At 42.1% G+C, this 12,547-nt stretch overlaps 1 protein-coding gene across 4 annotated transcripts; it reads left to right on the forward strand.

Moving 5' to 3' along the window:
* The first annotated feature begins 663 nt into the window (after positions 1 to 663).
* On the forward strand, positions 664 to 12,443 carry vwa5b2 (von Willebrand factor A domain containing 5B2). Of its 4 annotated transcripts, XM_041992132.1 has the most exons (23): positions 664 to 737; positions 1,927 to 2,094; positions 2,797 to 3,012; positions 4,035 to 4,260; positions 4,365 to 4,522; positions 4,787 to 4,918; positions 4,988 to 5,112; positions 5,189 to 5,365; positions 5,450 to 5,560; positions 6,182 to 6,384; positions 7,016 to 7,130; positions 7,516 to 7,701; positions 7,775 to 7,991; positions 8,068 to 8,163; positions 8,266 to 8,402; positions 8,577 to 8,814; positions 8,901 to 9,236; positions 9,345 to 9,482; positions 10,178 to 10,306; positions 10,383 to 10,433; positions 10,895 to 11,006; positions 11,111 to 11,234; positions 11,487 to 12,443. In XM_041992132.1, exons 2-23 carry the CDS (start codon positions 1,956 to 1,958, stop codon positions 12,246 to 12,248), a joined length of 4,128 nt encoding a protein of 1,375 aa, XP_041848066.1. In that variant the 5' UTR covers positions 664 to 737; positions 1,927 to 1,955; the 3' UTR covers positions 12,249 to 12,443. The 4 variants fall into 4 exon arrangements, with proteins under 4 accessions (XP_041848066.1, XP_041848063.1, XP_041848065.1 ...); XM_041992129.1 differs by having other exon boundaries at positions 8,068 to 8,402; XM_041992131.1 differs by having other exon boundaries at positions 7,835 to 7,991; positions 8,068 to 8,402.
* Positions 12,444 to 12,547: the final 104 nt, after the last annotated feature.

A 12,547-nucleotide genomic window follows, 5' to 3' on the forward strand; every position in this document is an offset into this window, starting at 1 on the left:
GCAGCTTCTTTAGTCAGACTAATCCATTCCTGCTGCCTCTGTTGCTGCTGTTTGACTGACCTGTTGGGAGAGGCTGAAGACATCATCCCCCCTCTCTCTAGCCAAGCCATTAGCTATGATTTATGTTGCTGCTACCATCACAGCCAATTGTCTGGATGAAAAGCAGGCTCTGCCTCACTTACCGTTGTGTTAGCTTATGCCTGAACAACAGGTTCACGATCATAGTTTCTGATCAGCTTGGTGGTTCAGGTCAGAGCAGGTAAGGAGATGACATTTCACATAACAGGGAGAGTAGGCTTGTGCAGAGCTGCTGCTAGTGATGGATCACAGCAGTGAGGCAGGACTGTTTTCTGAAAGCCAAACTAAAGGTAAAAGCAAAGAGGTGACCCAAGAATAAAAACAAAAGACAAAGATTCTTTGGGTTGTGGATGGATGCCTATGTCAAATTTGCTATATGCAGAATGAATTAGCACAGCACATCATCACAGATGTGGATTTATACTTGTTAAGTCATATACCCAAATGCATGGCTTTGCATTTTATTTGACTTCACAGGAGAGCTGGTGGGTTTGTGGAGAGAGAGAGAGAGGGAGGGAGAGAGAGAGAGGAGAGAGCAGTGTACGTTATCAGGAAAACTCCTCCAACGTTTATCACCAGGAAACCTGCGAGCAGATGTGGTGGTGGAGTGATGCAGACACTGGACACAAAGGCAAATTATCTAGCACTGCACAAGTACAGTAAGTGTTCTGGATGATTATTTTGCTTGTTATCTGGGGTTTGTAACTGACATACGGTGACTGCAGTGTTTTCAGGAGCCCACTCTTGGCCAGCTGAGCTAAGCAAACATGAGACAGATTAATGAAACCTCACAGAGAAAAAAAGCACAATCTTTGCTTTATAAGATTTGCATCTATCTTTACTGCTTGTAGTTTGAATAACTGCTGTTACGATAACTTACCAGAGGTTAGTGTATGCATGTATACATCATCACAATTTATTCAGTTATTAATTTAAATGTCACTTTATACAGAGTCAAGCTGTCTTTGTCTTCACCTTGTAACTTTCTCACTGTCACCAAATAAGCTCTAAGGATTATTCATCAGTTTTGCCCGAGATCTAAAGATAAGCAGCTTACTTTACAGAAAAGTGTTGTACAACATAGAGTTTTTCATTTAGTGTGTAGTCAGACAGAAACAGTTACCCTACTTTAACAAACCAGACATTTATTAGCTTGTTATGAGCTGAGAGTGCAGTAGCCAGATGGAGGCTGTTGATCTTGTTAGAAAAGTAGATGCGAGACTACCATTACCTGGATCACAGCAAACACATCCAGGCATGCACATACACTTGTACCTATGTGTGTATATTCAAACACATGAGCACACACAGTTTTGTGTACTCTGCCTTTCACTAAGTGATGTGCAACCTGGTCTCAGCACTTGTTGTCCTTAATGTTCTCAAGTTTAAAGTCATTAACATTTATTGTACAGCTTAAATGAAATGGAAACACTCAAGGAAATAAGAATTAGGAGTGAAGTTAAGGCAAATGTTGCAGGCATACGTGGGCCTACATACTAATCTATTAATTGCAAGTGATAGACTTGATGCTTAAGGTAATAAATGCTGACCTGAAATGTTAATGATTGACCAAGTCCTACATACACAGTCTTCCCAGTGGTTGCTAGGAGTTGCTGGACAGAGGACAGTCTGGCTTCACGTCCAGAAGCTGATTTGTTCATATGGATAAGTACCTGGTGTGTCTATATATACATGAAAAGTGAACACCTTTATTTTAATCCATGCAGAAGAAAACAGATCTGATTTGATTGCACACTGAATGGAAAATGAGAGAATTTAAATGCATGCTCACACATTCCTCTTCCTGTCTGTTCACTGAGCTGTGTATGTGGGTTTTCATACACCCAGCCAAGTAAAGGCTTTCTGGAACTGAAAATATGGTGGGGCTGAGAAATCGCTCAACATGGGAACCACTGCTGCTCAAGGCCTCCAGCATCAAGTCTTGTGCCAACGGCTGCTCGATGGGCATCACTGCACACCTTACATACGCCAACGCTGATATAGAGTCTGTCGAAGGTGAGAATTATTTACTTTTAGTGCTAAAATGAGTACAGCATAATTTAACATATTACCTTTAATATGAAATTACTCGGTATTCATAGCTTTAGTGACCGGTTCAGGGTTAAGGTGGGGCTGAAGCATATCCTAGCTACTATTGGGTGAGAAGGGAACTGATAGGTTGGTCTCACCAGTTCATCACAGAGATAAATGAGGCAACCAAAAAAGCACATTCACTCCCTCTTAAGGCCAATTTCTAATGTTTTTGGACTGTGGAAGCCTTTGCAAGATCTAAACGAGGGCTGCCTTGGGACAACTATGCAAATTCCACACAAAAAGGCCACATTTGAGATTCAAAAAGGACATTTCTTGCTTTGTGGTGACAGTGCTAACCTCCACAGCCTGCTGCAACTCCATTTGACTCAAGTACTGTGCAATAAAATTAATTAAAATTAAATTTAAAAAAGCATGTTAAAAAAAAAGATTAATAGCGAATCAGTTGGTTCCTGCTGCACCACAGTCTAAGTAATGGTTAATGTTGTTAAAATTTAGTAAATGAATTGACAGCAGAGCAGGCAAGAAAGATCTTTATATTCTTTGAAGGCATCTGCTGTACATCGACATATCGCATGATAAATCATCATACATTACACATACTGTCCTGAAGTCAGACCTTTTAAAAGACTTTTAAAAACGGGTACCTCTCTAACTCTTTCCTAGGTGTTTTTGTGTACCCTCTCGGGGAAAAGGAGGTTGTGGTGGGCTTTGAGGCTGTGATCGCAGGCCGGCTAGTGGGGGTACAGATCCAGAGCCGAGGGAAGGTGAAAGACTGCTGTTTGGATTGCTGCCCTGGATCTGGTCTTGATGGACACTGTGGGAATGGCCGGGAGTGGGGCTGCTGCGGGACTTCCAGCTTGGATATGCAATGCACTAACGGTGAGAAAGGAGGATAAAAGACAGTAGTAAAGTAAAAAAAAGATAAAAATTGTCCATTGCTTAAGTGTCTGCATATTTATCTGGTTCAGTTTCATAACCTTCAGTATGGATTTTAGATGTATTCTTGTATTAAAGGGCCAAATAAATAAAAAAAATTGGACTTTTCTTACCATTTTTTCATGGGTCGGGCCTTAACGGGCTAAATGAAAGATTTTCAATCTGAATCATTAGCTTAGTTTTCTGGAGACAGTCTGTTATTGCAAACTCAGACTTGATGAGGGTTAGCTGAACGAAAACTCATTATGCTTGTAGTCATAATTATTTTATAATCTGCATTATGAGCAAAAAAGTAACAAAAGAAAATGAAAGCATGAAAAAGATGTTATTTGACCACAGATCATACCAACTACTGGATACTGTTGTCTGCTGCTGTAACGATATGGTCAATGCAATCTCTCTATAGATGGCAGACAGTGGGACATATAGATTTTCTCCGGATACTCCGGCTTCCTCCCAACGTCAAAATAAATGCATGTTAGGTTAATTGATGACTCTAAATTCTCCCTAGGAGTGAGTGCAAGTGTGAATGGTTGTTCGTCCCCTATGTGTGTGCCCTGCGATGGACTGGTGACCTGTCCAGGGTGTATCCTGCCTCTCACCTCTTAATGCTGGGATAGGCTCCAGCTTACCAGCAACCCGTATTGGACCAAGCAGTACAGAGAATGAATGAATGAATGAATGAATTAAAGAATGAATGAATAAATGAAACATGTTAATCACTTGTAATGGGAGACTTTTTTACATTTTCAAATATTAAAATCCAGATGATTTTGTTTTGCTTGAGAGTTTGAGATGAAACACAAAAAGGTCCCAAAAATTCTGTTGAAACATTGTTGAAAGGCTATTTTTCAAAAATTTAGATTCCGGTAAACTTCTCAATTCCAATCTAATGTGTTTAATAGTTATCTTTTTAAGTGCTTTTGTTCTTTTTTGGTTCTTTTTGTGTGTCTGTCTGTGTGTAGGGCATCTCATCCTGGATGAAGACCTGGAAAGAACCACTTTCATTGTGGGCTGTGGTATCATTGGCCCCATGGACATAGTGTCTGTTGTTATAAGCACTACGCTAGAACTCCCTACATTAGAAAACGGAGCAATTCGCATTGTCTACCCAACACTGCTTACACCGATCGTGACAGGCCAGATGACTGCAAGCAAGAGTGAAAATGGAGGGAAATCTGAGGAAACTGGGTATTTATGATAACTCTAAAAATACATTTTCACCTAACACTGTAAATTAAAAATCAGATAAGTAGAATGTGTACTGACTGTGTCCATAACGCATTGCTCCTAAGGGGAACAAGCTGTTTTGGTGCCACCCCAGGGAAACAGGACAGAGCTTTGGACGCTGCGCAGCAGTGCTCCCACACCATCTTCACCAGTCCAGCTGCCAACCTGGCACCATATGAGCTCAACTTCCAGCTGCTGGTCAGAGCAGCCTGTCTGCTGGCTGGTATGGTTGGAATTCATAAAAAGTCTGATTCAGAGGTTCTCGACTCAACTATTGTAAAATGTAGGAGCTATGGGAAAACTAGGGAGCAAACATGCCAAACATTACTGAACACAAAAAAACTGAAAGAACACGGAAATCCAATTAAATAAACTTGTTTTTATAAAAAGAAAACTAAGCTTATTCTGCAATATCTATGACTAATCTTACAGTATTTTAAAAATGCCATCTTACCTGTCTTTCCTTTTTTTCTACTCTTATTTGTAGGACTGGAGAGTCCTACTCATGCTTTGAGGGCAGACGCTGACCCGAGTGCCCAAAGTGCCTCTGCCACCTACATCACCTTGGCACAAGAGCATCCATATGACAGACACATAGAGATCATTTTGCACCTCAGTGGTGAGCAATGAAAAATTGTCAGATTTTTTTTTATTTGCTTTAAACTTGTAACCTAAAACTTTTCCACAGAACCTCACAGTCCATTGGTCATCTTAGAGAGAGGCAGGCTGTCCTTCAGCCAGTATGAGCAGCAGACCTCTTCACGCCGTGATTTCATTCGCTGCACCCGCAAAGATTCAGACCCCGAAAGAAAGGTTGGTGAATATGCACAGTACTTCACTAAATGTGGTCTTTTTAATACATCTGTGTAAGAATATTTCTGTCCTGCAGCTTGAGTTTGTGAGGAGGCGATACCACAAGGACATCCTCTGTAGCCCCGTTCTGATGCTCAATTTCTGCCCTGACTTGCTGTCTGAACCTCTGGAGCTGTACAAAGCCAGCAGAGAGTTGCTGTTCCTTGTTGATCGTAGTGGCAGCATGAGTGGCACCAACATTCATCGAGTAAAGGTGAGCTGCAGTAAAAAGCAGTATGGGGTTGAGGCACATATATTAACCTGATTTAATTTTGTTTATCCTTTTTTATTTCATCAGGAAGCCATGGTGGTGGCTCTGAAGAGTCTGCCTTCTGGTACAATGCTCAACATTGTCGGCTTTGGGACCACGATCAAACCTCTGTTCACCTCCAGCAAGCTCTGCACTGATGTTAGTAGATGATAACCTTTGTTAAAAGAGATTGTGGTTACTTATATGTTTTTCATAGGACTAAGAAAAGTCATTTAATATTGAAAATTACTGTATATGTTTTATATATATTGTTTTTTCTAAAGCACTTGGATCGTGTTTCCTGAATGCAGATGAATGCAGATGTTATTCAGCCACGGAGGACTATCTGTCCTAGTCTGGCTACACTCTAATCAGGCAATAGGTCTGTTTCTTGGGTTGCCGTAGTAGCAGAGTATCAGGTTTTATACAGTCCAGGGGCTGCAAGGACAAATAGTATTTGCACATTCTCTCCACCATATGGTGGCCTTTCATGCATTTTCACTCAGAGAGGAGATGTCCCTCCATCTCTTGTCCTGCCAGGCATGTTTATCCACAGAGTGAACTGAGCTCATTTCAAGGCAGGTGCTAATGTGTATGTTTGTGCTGTCTTTATTTGAAAGGAGTTGGCACAATTCTTTGTTTGTCTCACAGGCTAATTGGGGCATCTAACATCAAATAGTAAATTAATATCTTATGGTGTTTGCACTGGATGTGCTGTTGTTTACAGTTGATGTCATTGCATCCCTGTTTTAATCTGCTGTACTGTGTGAATGCACTTAGGTGACTCTAAAGCAGGCCTATGAATACATCCAGAGGATGAGAGCAGATATGAGAGGCACCAACCTCCTGGGGGCACTGTCCTGGCTCTGCCAGCAGCCCATGCAGCGCTCATATCCTCGTCAGGTCTTCATCATCACGGATGGGTCTATAAGCAATGTGGCCAAAGTGCTGGAGCTGGTACGCAGAAACACATGCACTGGCAGGTACGGAAACTACGTGTGATGAATGGTACAGAGACATCAAGTGGCTATCTAACATGAGGAAAATAGAGATTAATTAAAACAAATGTAAACAACTGTATTGCATGCGTTGCATCTAATGGGACAGCATAATTGTGGGTTGTAATAGAGCGATGGTAGAGTAGCATTTGCAGCAATTGTGGGTAGTCTGTACAGGCAGGATGCAAGTGCAGGCAGGGCAAAGCACTACGAAGGAAAGAAAAAGGACTGAGGTATCTTGGAGGCCCGCCCAGTAATTCTGTTAAGTGCTCTGCTCTGCAGTAAGAGTCACGCCCCTCATTTTTCCCATGTTCTTTACCAATGCAAAATAACTCTGTTTAGGTTTCATTAGCATTCTGTTGGTGGACTGACTTTCTCTACTGTTTTTCTGCAGACTATGGACATGTTTGCTCTTCTTTATCTCATATAATCAATCTAATTTCATTGAATGCTGCATATTTAAAGTCTGGGCACGTAAATGAAATTCTCTTGATTGTACTGTCGATGCATTGCTAACATCTGGCCAACAACACACACGCCTACAGATTCTACAGATGAAACTCCAGATCTCAGGGTTTTTAAAAATGTTTAAATGTTCTCTGTGTCATCTGTGCAGATGCTTTGGGCTAGGACTTGGCACCCGAGCCTGCAGGAGACTCCTGCAGGGCATGGCCAAACTGACAGGAGGGACCACAGAGTTCTTGGATGATGAAGAGAGACTACAGCCCAAGGTCAGCAGCAGTGTAGCACTGCCACCTATTGGAGAAATATGATCTGCACAACAAAATAATGCCTTGAAGATAAATACATAACCCTTTGGCAGATTAAAATTCTTTTTTAAAATAGTAAAAGTAATTTAAATTTCTTCAAATATTCAATAACTTTTGTGTTTATACTCAACAACTTTTCATTTTTAGTCATCACATTATGAATTATTATAGATAAAACCTGAGGCTAGCTAACTTTTGACCTCATGATCATCTACAACAAAATGTCTTTTAGTCACATTTTAGAAGCTCATATCAGCAGTTCATCACTTACAGTTTACTCTTACACATAAACAAAGCTTTGAACTGAAAAGTACCACAAACAATATTTTCCTCAACTTTCCTGCAGTTAATCAAGTCTCTAAAAAAGGCCTTTGAACCTGTGCTGACTGATGTTAGGATTGACTGGTACCTGCCAGAGAACATGGAAGCTCTTCTTTCACCCAATGAAATCCCTCCACTCTACCCTGGTGACTGCCTCATTGGATACTGCACTCTTTATGACATGACCAATTTCAAAGCAAAAAAGATAGAGGTATGCTGGATTTTACTGGATTTTAAAAACATCAGAGTTCAAATGTGTCTGTATATGATCTCTCATTTTGTAGTCTCAGGGTCAGGACTATAAAGGATTTCACCGTGGCTCTACTGGGTCAGTTTTTGGCCAGTCAAATGATGAGCTTTCACCTCCTCCTGCTTCTGAGTTAATGCCTGTGGTGACACATGCAGATGGCACTGACCTGGAGGAAGCTCTGAGGGAAATTTCCAGAGAAATTTCTTCTGAGTTCTCCTGTGCCAGAGACACTGACCCTGGAACCAGTCCAGGTCAGTCCCTCATCCATAAAACCTATATTTGACACTTTTGCCATGATTTTTAACTACTGGTTTTTGTCCACTTAAGGTGTGGAGCTGGACATGTCCAGTGATATAAGGAGGAGGATCCAGGAGAGTTCTTATATTCAGGAGCAGTATGTTCTCACTCACTGCTCCCTCAGCAGTGAGCGTAGTCTTCAAACTCAGTCCCAGTCGCATGTACATGTCTCGAACTCAGATTCTGCAGGCGGGACCTTTCTGTCTGATTCTCATTGCTCTGGTCCAGTGTTGGATACAGGGTCTCTACCACAAGGCCTTGAGAAGATGGCCCCTCCAGAACAGAGGTCATCCTTGTCTCGATGGGCAGACCCAGCATGGCAGCAAAACCTTTCAGCTGAAACTCCTGACAACGATGCGAGAAAGGCAAGACTAATAGAAATAAACTCACCCAAAGTCCTGTTGAAGTATGTTAAATATGACAGATGGGTACATGAGAATCCTGAACATAATTTTTTAAACATATGTTGCTTCAGAAAAATATGAAATAATGCTCTAACCTGCTTTGGGACCTGCTGATTTTCCTTCTCACACAATCAGAATGGGTGTTTGGAGAGAAGCGAGGAATATCGTAGGAGGCAGAAAGCACTAGCACGTTCAACTATGGCAGCACGAAGTTTCTCATCACCCCAGGGTGAACTAGAGATGCATCGCCTTAGGAGAGCTCTGGAGAGGGTCTCTTTTGACCAGACACTAGGAGGGAGACTGGATGAAAGTGATGGGGAAACAAAGCCTTCATCAAGAGGGACAGTTTCCCACCGGAGCCTCACAGACTCCAGTGAGTAATCACGTGTGCAAAGAAAAACAGCACCATCATTCTTAATTCAATCAAATTTCTGTCCACCTTCTCACTCTGACCTTCAGATGGACTCCTGTTTCCTGCCTCTCCCCTGGACTGGGATAACCTCACAGACCCTGAGTATTTCTTCACTGCTGTACCTCCAGAGGATCCTCCACCAGGTCAGTGCCGCTCCTTGATTCACGGCCACCTGAGCGGCAAACCAGTGTCCTGGGAGGTCACTGTGGACCTGGGGCATCTCTGGACCCCTGAGGGTGAGGAAATCACAGGGGTTGATAGATGTGGAGGTGGAGGGGAAGAAGGAGGGAAACCATGGGAGGAGATCATTCACCAACTGACTGCTCGCTCAGTTATAAAGGACTTTGAGAAAATGGCAGAAAAGGAGAGTGATAATGGACATGGTGACTACAGATGATTTTTCTAATATGTCTTGAACTATAACACAGACTTTCAGTCTTTTACTGTCTCATTGTTTTTGTGTTTGACATTTTTCGTTTGCTCCTTTTAAGGTTCAGTTAAACGACACCGTATGAAGGCTATTCAGACAAGTAAGCATTGTAACATCATCTGTATGTACACAGCCTTCACTACCACAGACAGCAGCGCCAACAAAGGCTTGACGAGAGGCATGGATGTTTACAACACTGGTCAGTTCATACAAATGCAGCCAACTTTGCCCTGAATATTTTCTTTACCTGTCAAAGTGTAATTCTATTAAACTTGTAAAACTTTTGTAAGTAAAGTTTTTTAATGTGCAGAAGGTGGCCATCTTTTTCAGCAGTGCAACATATACACAAGAACACCTGTTATGCAAGTGATAATGTTCAGAATTTTTCATTTAATTACCTCTAAAAAGCAAATGTTTCTGGCCACCATTGTCAGTCATTATGCATACATGTTAAGCTATATATTAGGGGTGCCACCTATAACCTGTAAGCAGTTACAGTAGTGAAAACTGTTGGATGTGCACCGTTTGGCCACACAAATCTAAAAGCATTCAGTTAGTGATGCAGAAAATGCATAAATCACTGTGCCTAAATATGTTTTGGAGTGGCTCTGGACCAAATATAGTTCAGATGTTTGTCAGTTATTGACCACTTTTAAATCAGTCTTTTCTTAATACTGTAATTTAATGAAACTGGGGTGCCACATCACAGGACTGCACCCTTGATATTTAAGAGGTAATGTGTATTGTGATGTATATAGTATTTAATATCATAAACCTGTGCTCATTATAAGATCAGGCATGGGTAAAGTTAGGAATACCAGGCTCTGATTTAGATAGCAGATTTTGTCTGTAATTTTGATGAGAGAGTATGTGTGTGTGTGTGTGTGTGCACAGGGATTCATATGGGAAGGAGACTGAGTTCTCAGTCAGGTAGTCACAAGCAGAGAGCCTACTCTGTGGGACTGGGCAGACGGTGTACCAGCAAAGACAGCGAAGAGGTCGAAGACAACTATAACTCTACAGGTAGAGAAACTGAATTTTGCCGGCACCCATTTCCATGTCAAGACTTTAGGTCATCAACAATCTTTGTATCTCTCAGACAGAGATGACACTCCTGCCTCACCCTGTAGCGTTACATCCTGGGACTCTAGTGAGTATGTCTGTCCACTCAGTGAAAAAGACTAGTATCAGTATAGTCTCAAAGAGAAAGGCTTCTGATCAGAGCACCAACTGACAACTATGGTGGGTATGTAGAATGGAGACAAAAGTACTTGTCTCCTGTAGCTAAATTACACACTCAACAGCTGCAGCTACACTAAAATGATGAATAAAACCAAATCAAACCAAAGCCTGACTTATCTCCTAGTGGTGTGCAGTCTTGCAGTTTTGTGCAACTTTTTTCTTTTTTTCACCGTAATACAGTGGATGTAATGTGTGTGCATTGAAAATCTATGTTTGTAGCCACATTTATTTACAGGAACATTCTCCTTGTTCTGGATAATCCACAAATTGCACTTGTGTTTTGGGTGATGTCACCCTTTAAACACATCATTTATCACAGTGTTGACAGAACAGTATACTTTAATGTATTACTCCACAATGCTGTCTCAGATGTAGGTGGCATCGGCTACTGTGCTATGGCCCCTGCAGCAACTGGCAGCACCTGCAGTCGTTCACAGCGATCCATAGAGAGCAAGTCAATGGAGAGCTTCTTTGGGACCAGGTAGAGTCTTTATATTTATTTCTCCATAAAACACTTGCTCTGTGCCTTTGTATTTTTCTCTAAGTAGCATACTGTGTATTTTGTCCTGCTGTTATGTATTCCAGGTTCCCACTAGGCAGACTCAGGTCTTCCATCTCGTCAGGGAAGCAGGTTCCTCTGAAGTCCCACTGTTTATCTGCAGAGACTGACAAACAACCTGACAGTGAAGCTCCTGACTACCTGCCTCTGGTGAGCTGACAACATAATGCAACAGAAGGCAAAACATTTCAGATAACTCACATCACCAAGGATAATTTAAGAAAATACATAGTACCATGGTCACTTTAAAGAGAACTGGTGATCAGAAGTTCTGTGATTGTCTTTTGTAGCATTAATAGCATTTTCTTGCTTTCTCTTAAGTGCCTAAACATAAGTAAATGTTTATACTTTACTACAATTGTTAAAGCTCCTTTACTGATCTTTTGGATGGTATTTCCTCAGGTGCATCTGCAGCTTGCGTCAGGAGCTTTTCTGCTCACAGAGATTTACTCCGACTGTGTCCAGATCCCTCTGGACCGACTTAAAAGAGCATCACCTTACAGTCTGCATCGTCGCAGTCTCAGTCCAGCCTTCCGCTGTACATCTCCTAGTGCTCCCTCTTTATCTACCACTGCCAAACCTCCAGGCGCTCTCGCTAGCCACCATGTTACCTTTTCTCCCTCTGCGTGCTCCCTCACCAAGCCAACTGCTCCTCCTTTCCATCACACTCCAGATGACACCCCACTGATTTTGGAGTCAAAGCTTTTAAGAAGACACTTATCTGACCGAGACCCTGCCACCTCACCCCCTGACTTCCCCAGCTCTGAAGAAGGCTCTTTGGAGCTATCTGTCGGCCTCTCTCAGAGCCAGAGCCTTGGCCAAGCGGACAGTGGTCGTGGTTCAGAGACAGACGTCTGTGAGGGCATTTCAGCTGAGCCACCAGACCTCCAGAGCAGCAGCCTGCTGGCTCAGGAGGATTTGGAGGGCTCAAGCTGGGCCACAGCTGTGGCTCTGGCTTGGCTGGAGCACCGATGTGCTGGCTACTTCATGGAGTGGGAGCTAGTAGCAGCAAAAGCAGACTTCTGGCTACGTTGTCAGGAGCTGCCAGAGGGTGTGGACCTGGCAGGGCTCAGAGGAGCAGCCAGACAGCTGTTCCTGCTGCTGCGCCACTGGGATGAGAATATTAAACTTAACATGCTGTGTTATAACCCCAATAACATGTGAGACAATCATCTTAGAGGAAACTGAGCCAGATCTAGTAATTAGCCTACTTGTTACAAATGATTATGATGAATCACCTTTACACTGAAAGTAAATGCGTAATTTATTAATATATACTGTCAACTAGTGCCAAGTCCATACTAATTTTACATGACAAGTGTCCTTTTATTATAACTAAGCTTTATGCAAACACAAGAATGCCTTGACTGTCTGAATAAGCTTTTTGTAGCCTATGTTCTAGCTTGAAGCCATGAAATGTATACTAAGCCAAATACATCATCACAGTCATTGATTGTAAGGAT

Source organism: Melanotaenia boesemani, chromosome 8 (assembly GCF_017639745.1).
Source record: "Melanotaenia boesemani isolate fMelBoe1 chromosome 8, fMelBoe1.pri, whole genome shotgun sequence".
Taxonomy (NCBI): domain Eukaryota; kingdom Metazoa; phylum Chordata; class Actinopteri; order Atheriniformes; family Melanotaeniidae; genus Melanotaenia; species Melanotaenia boesemani.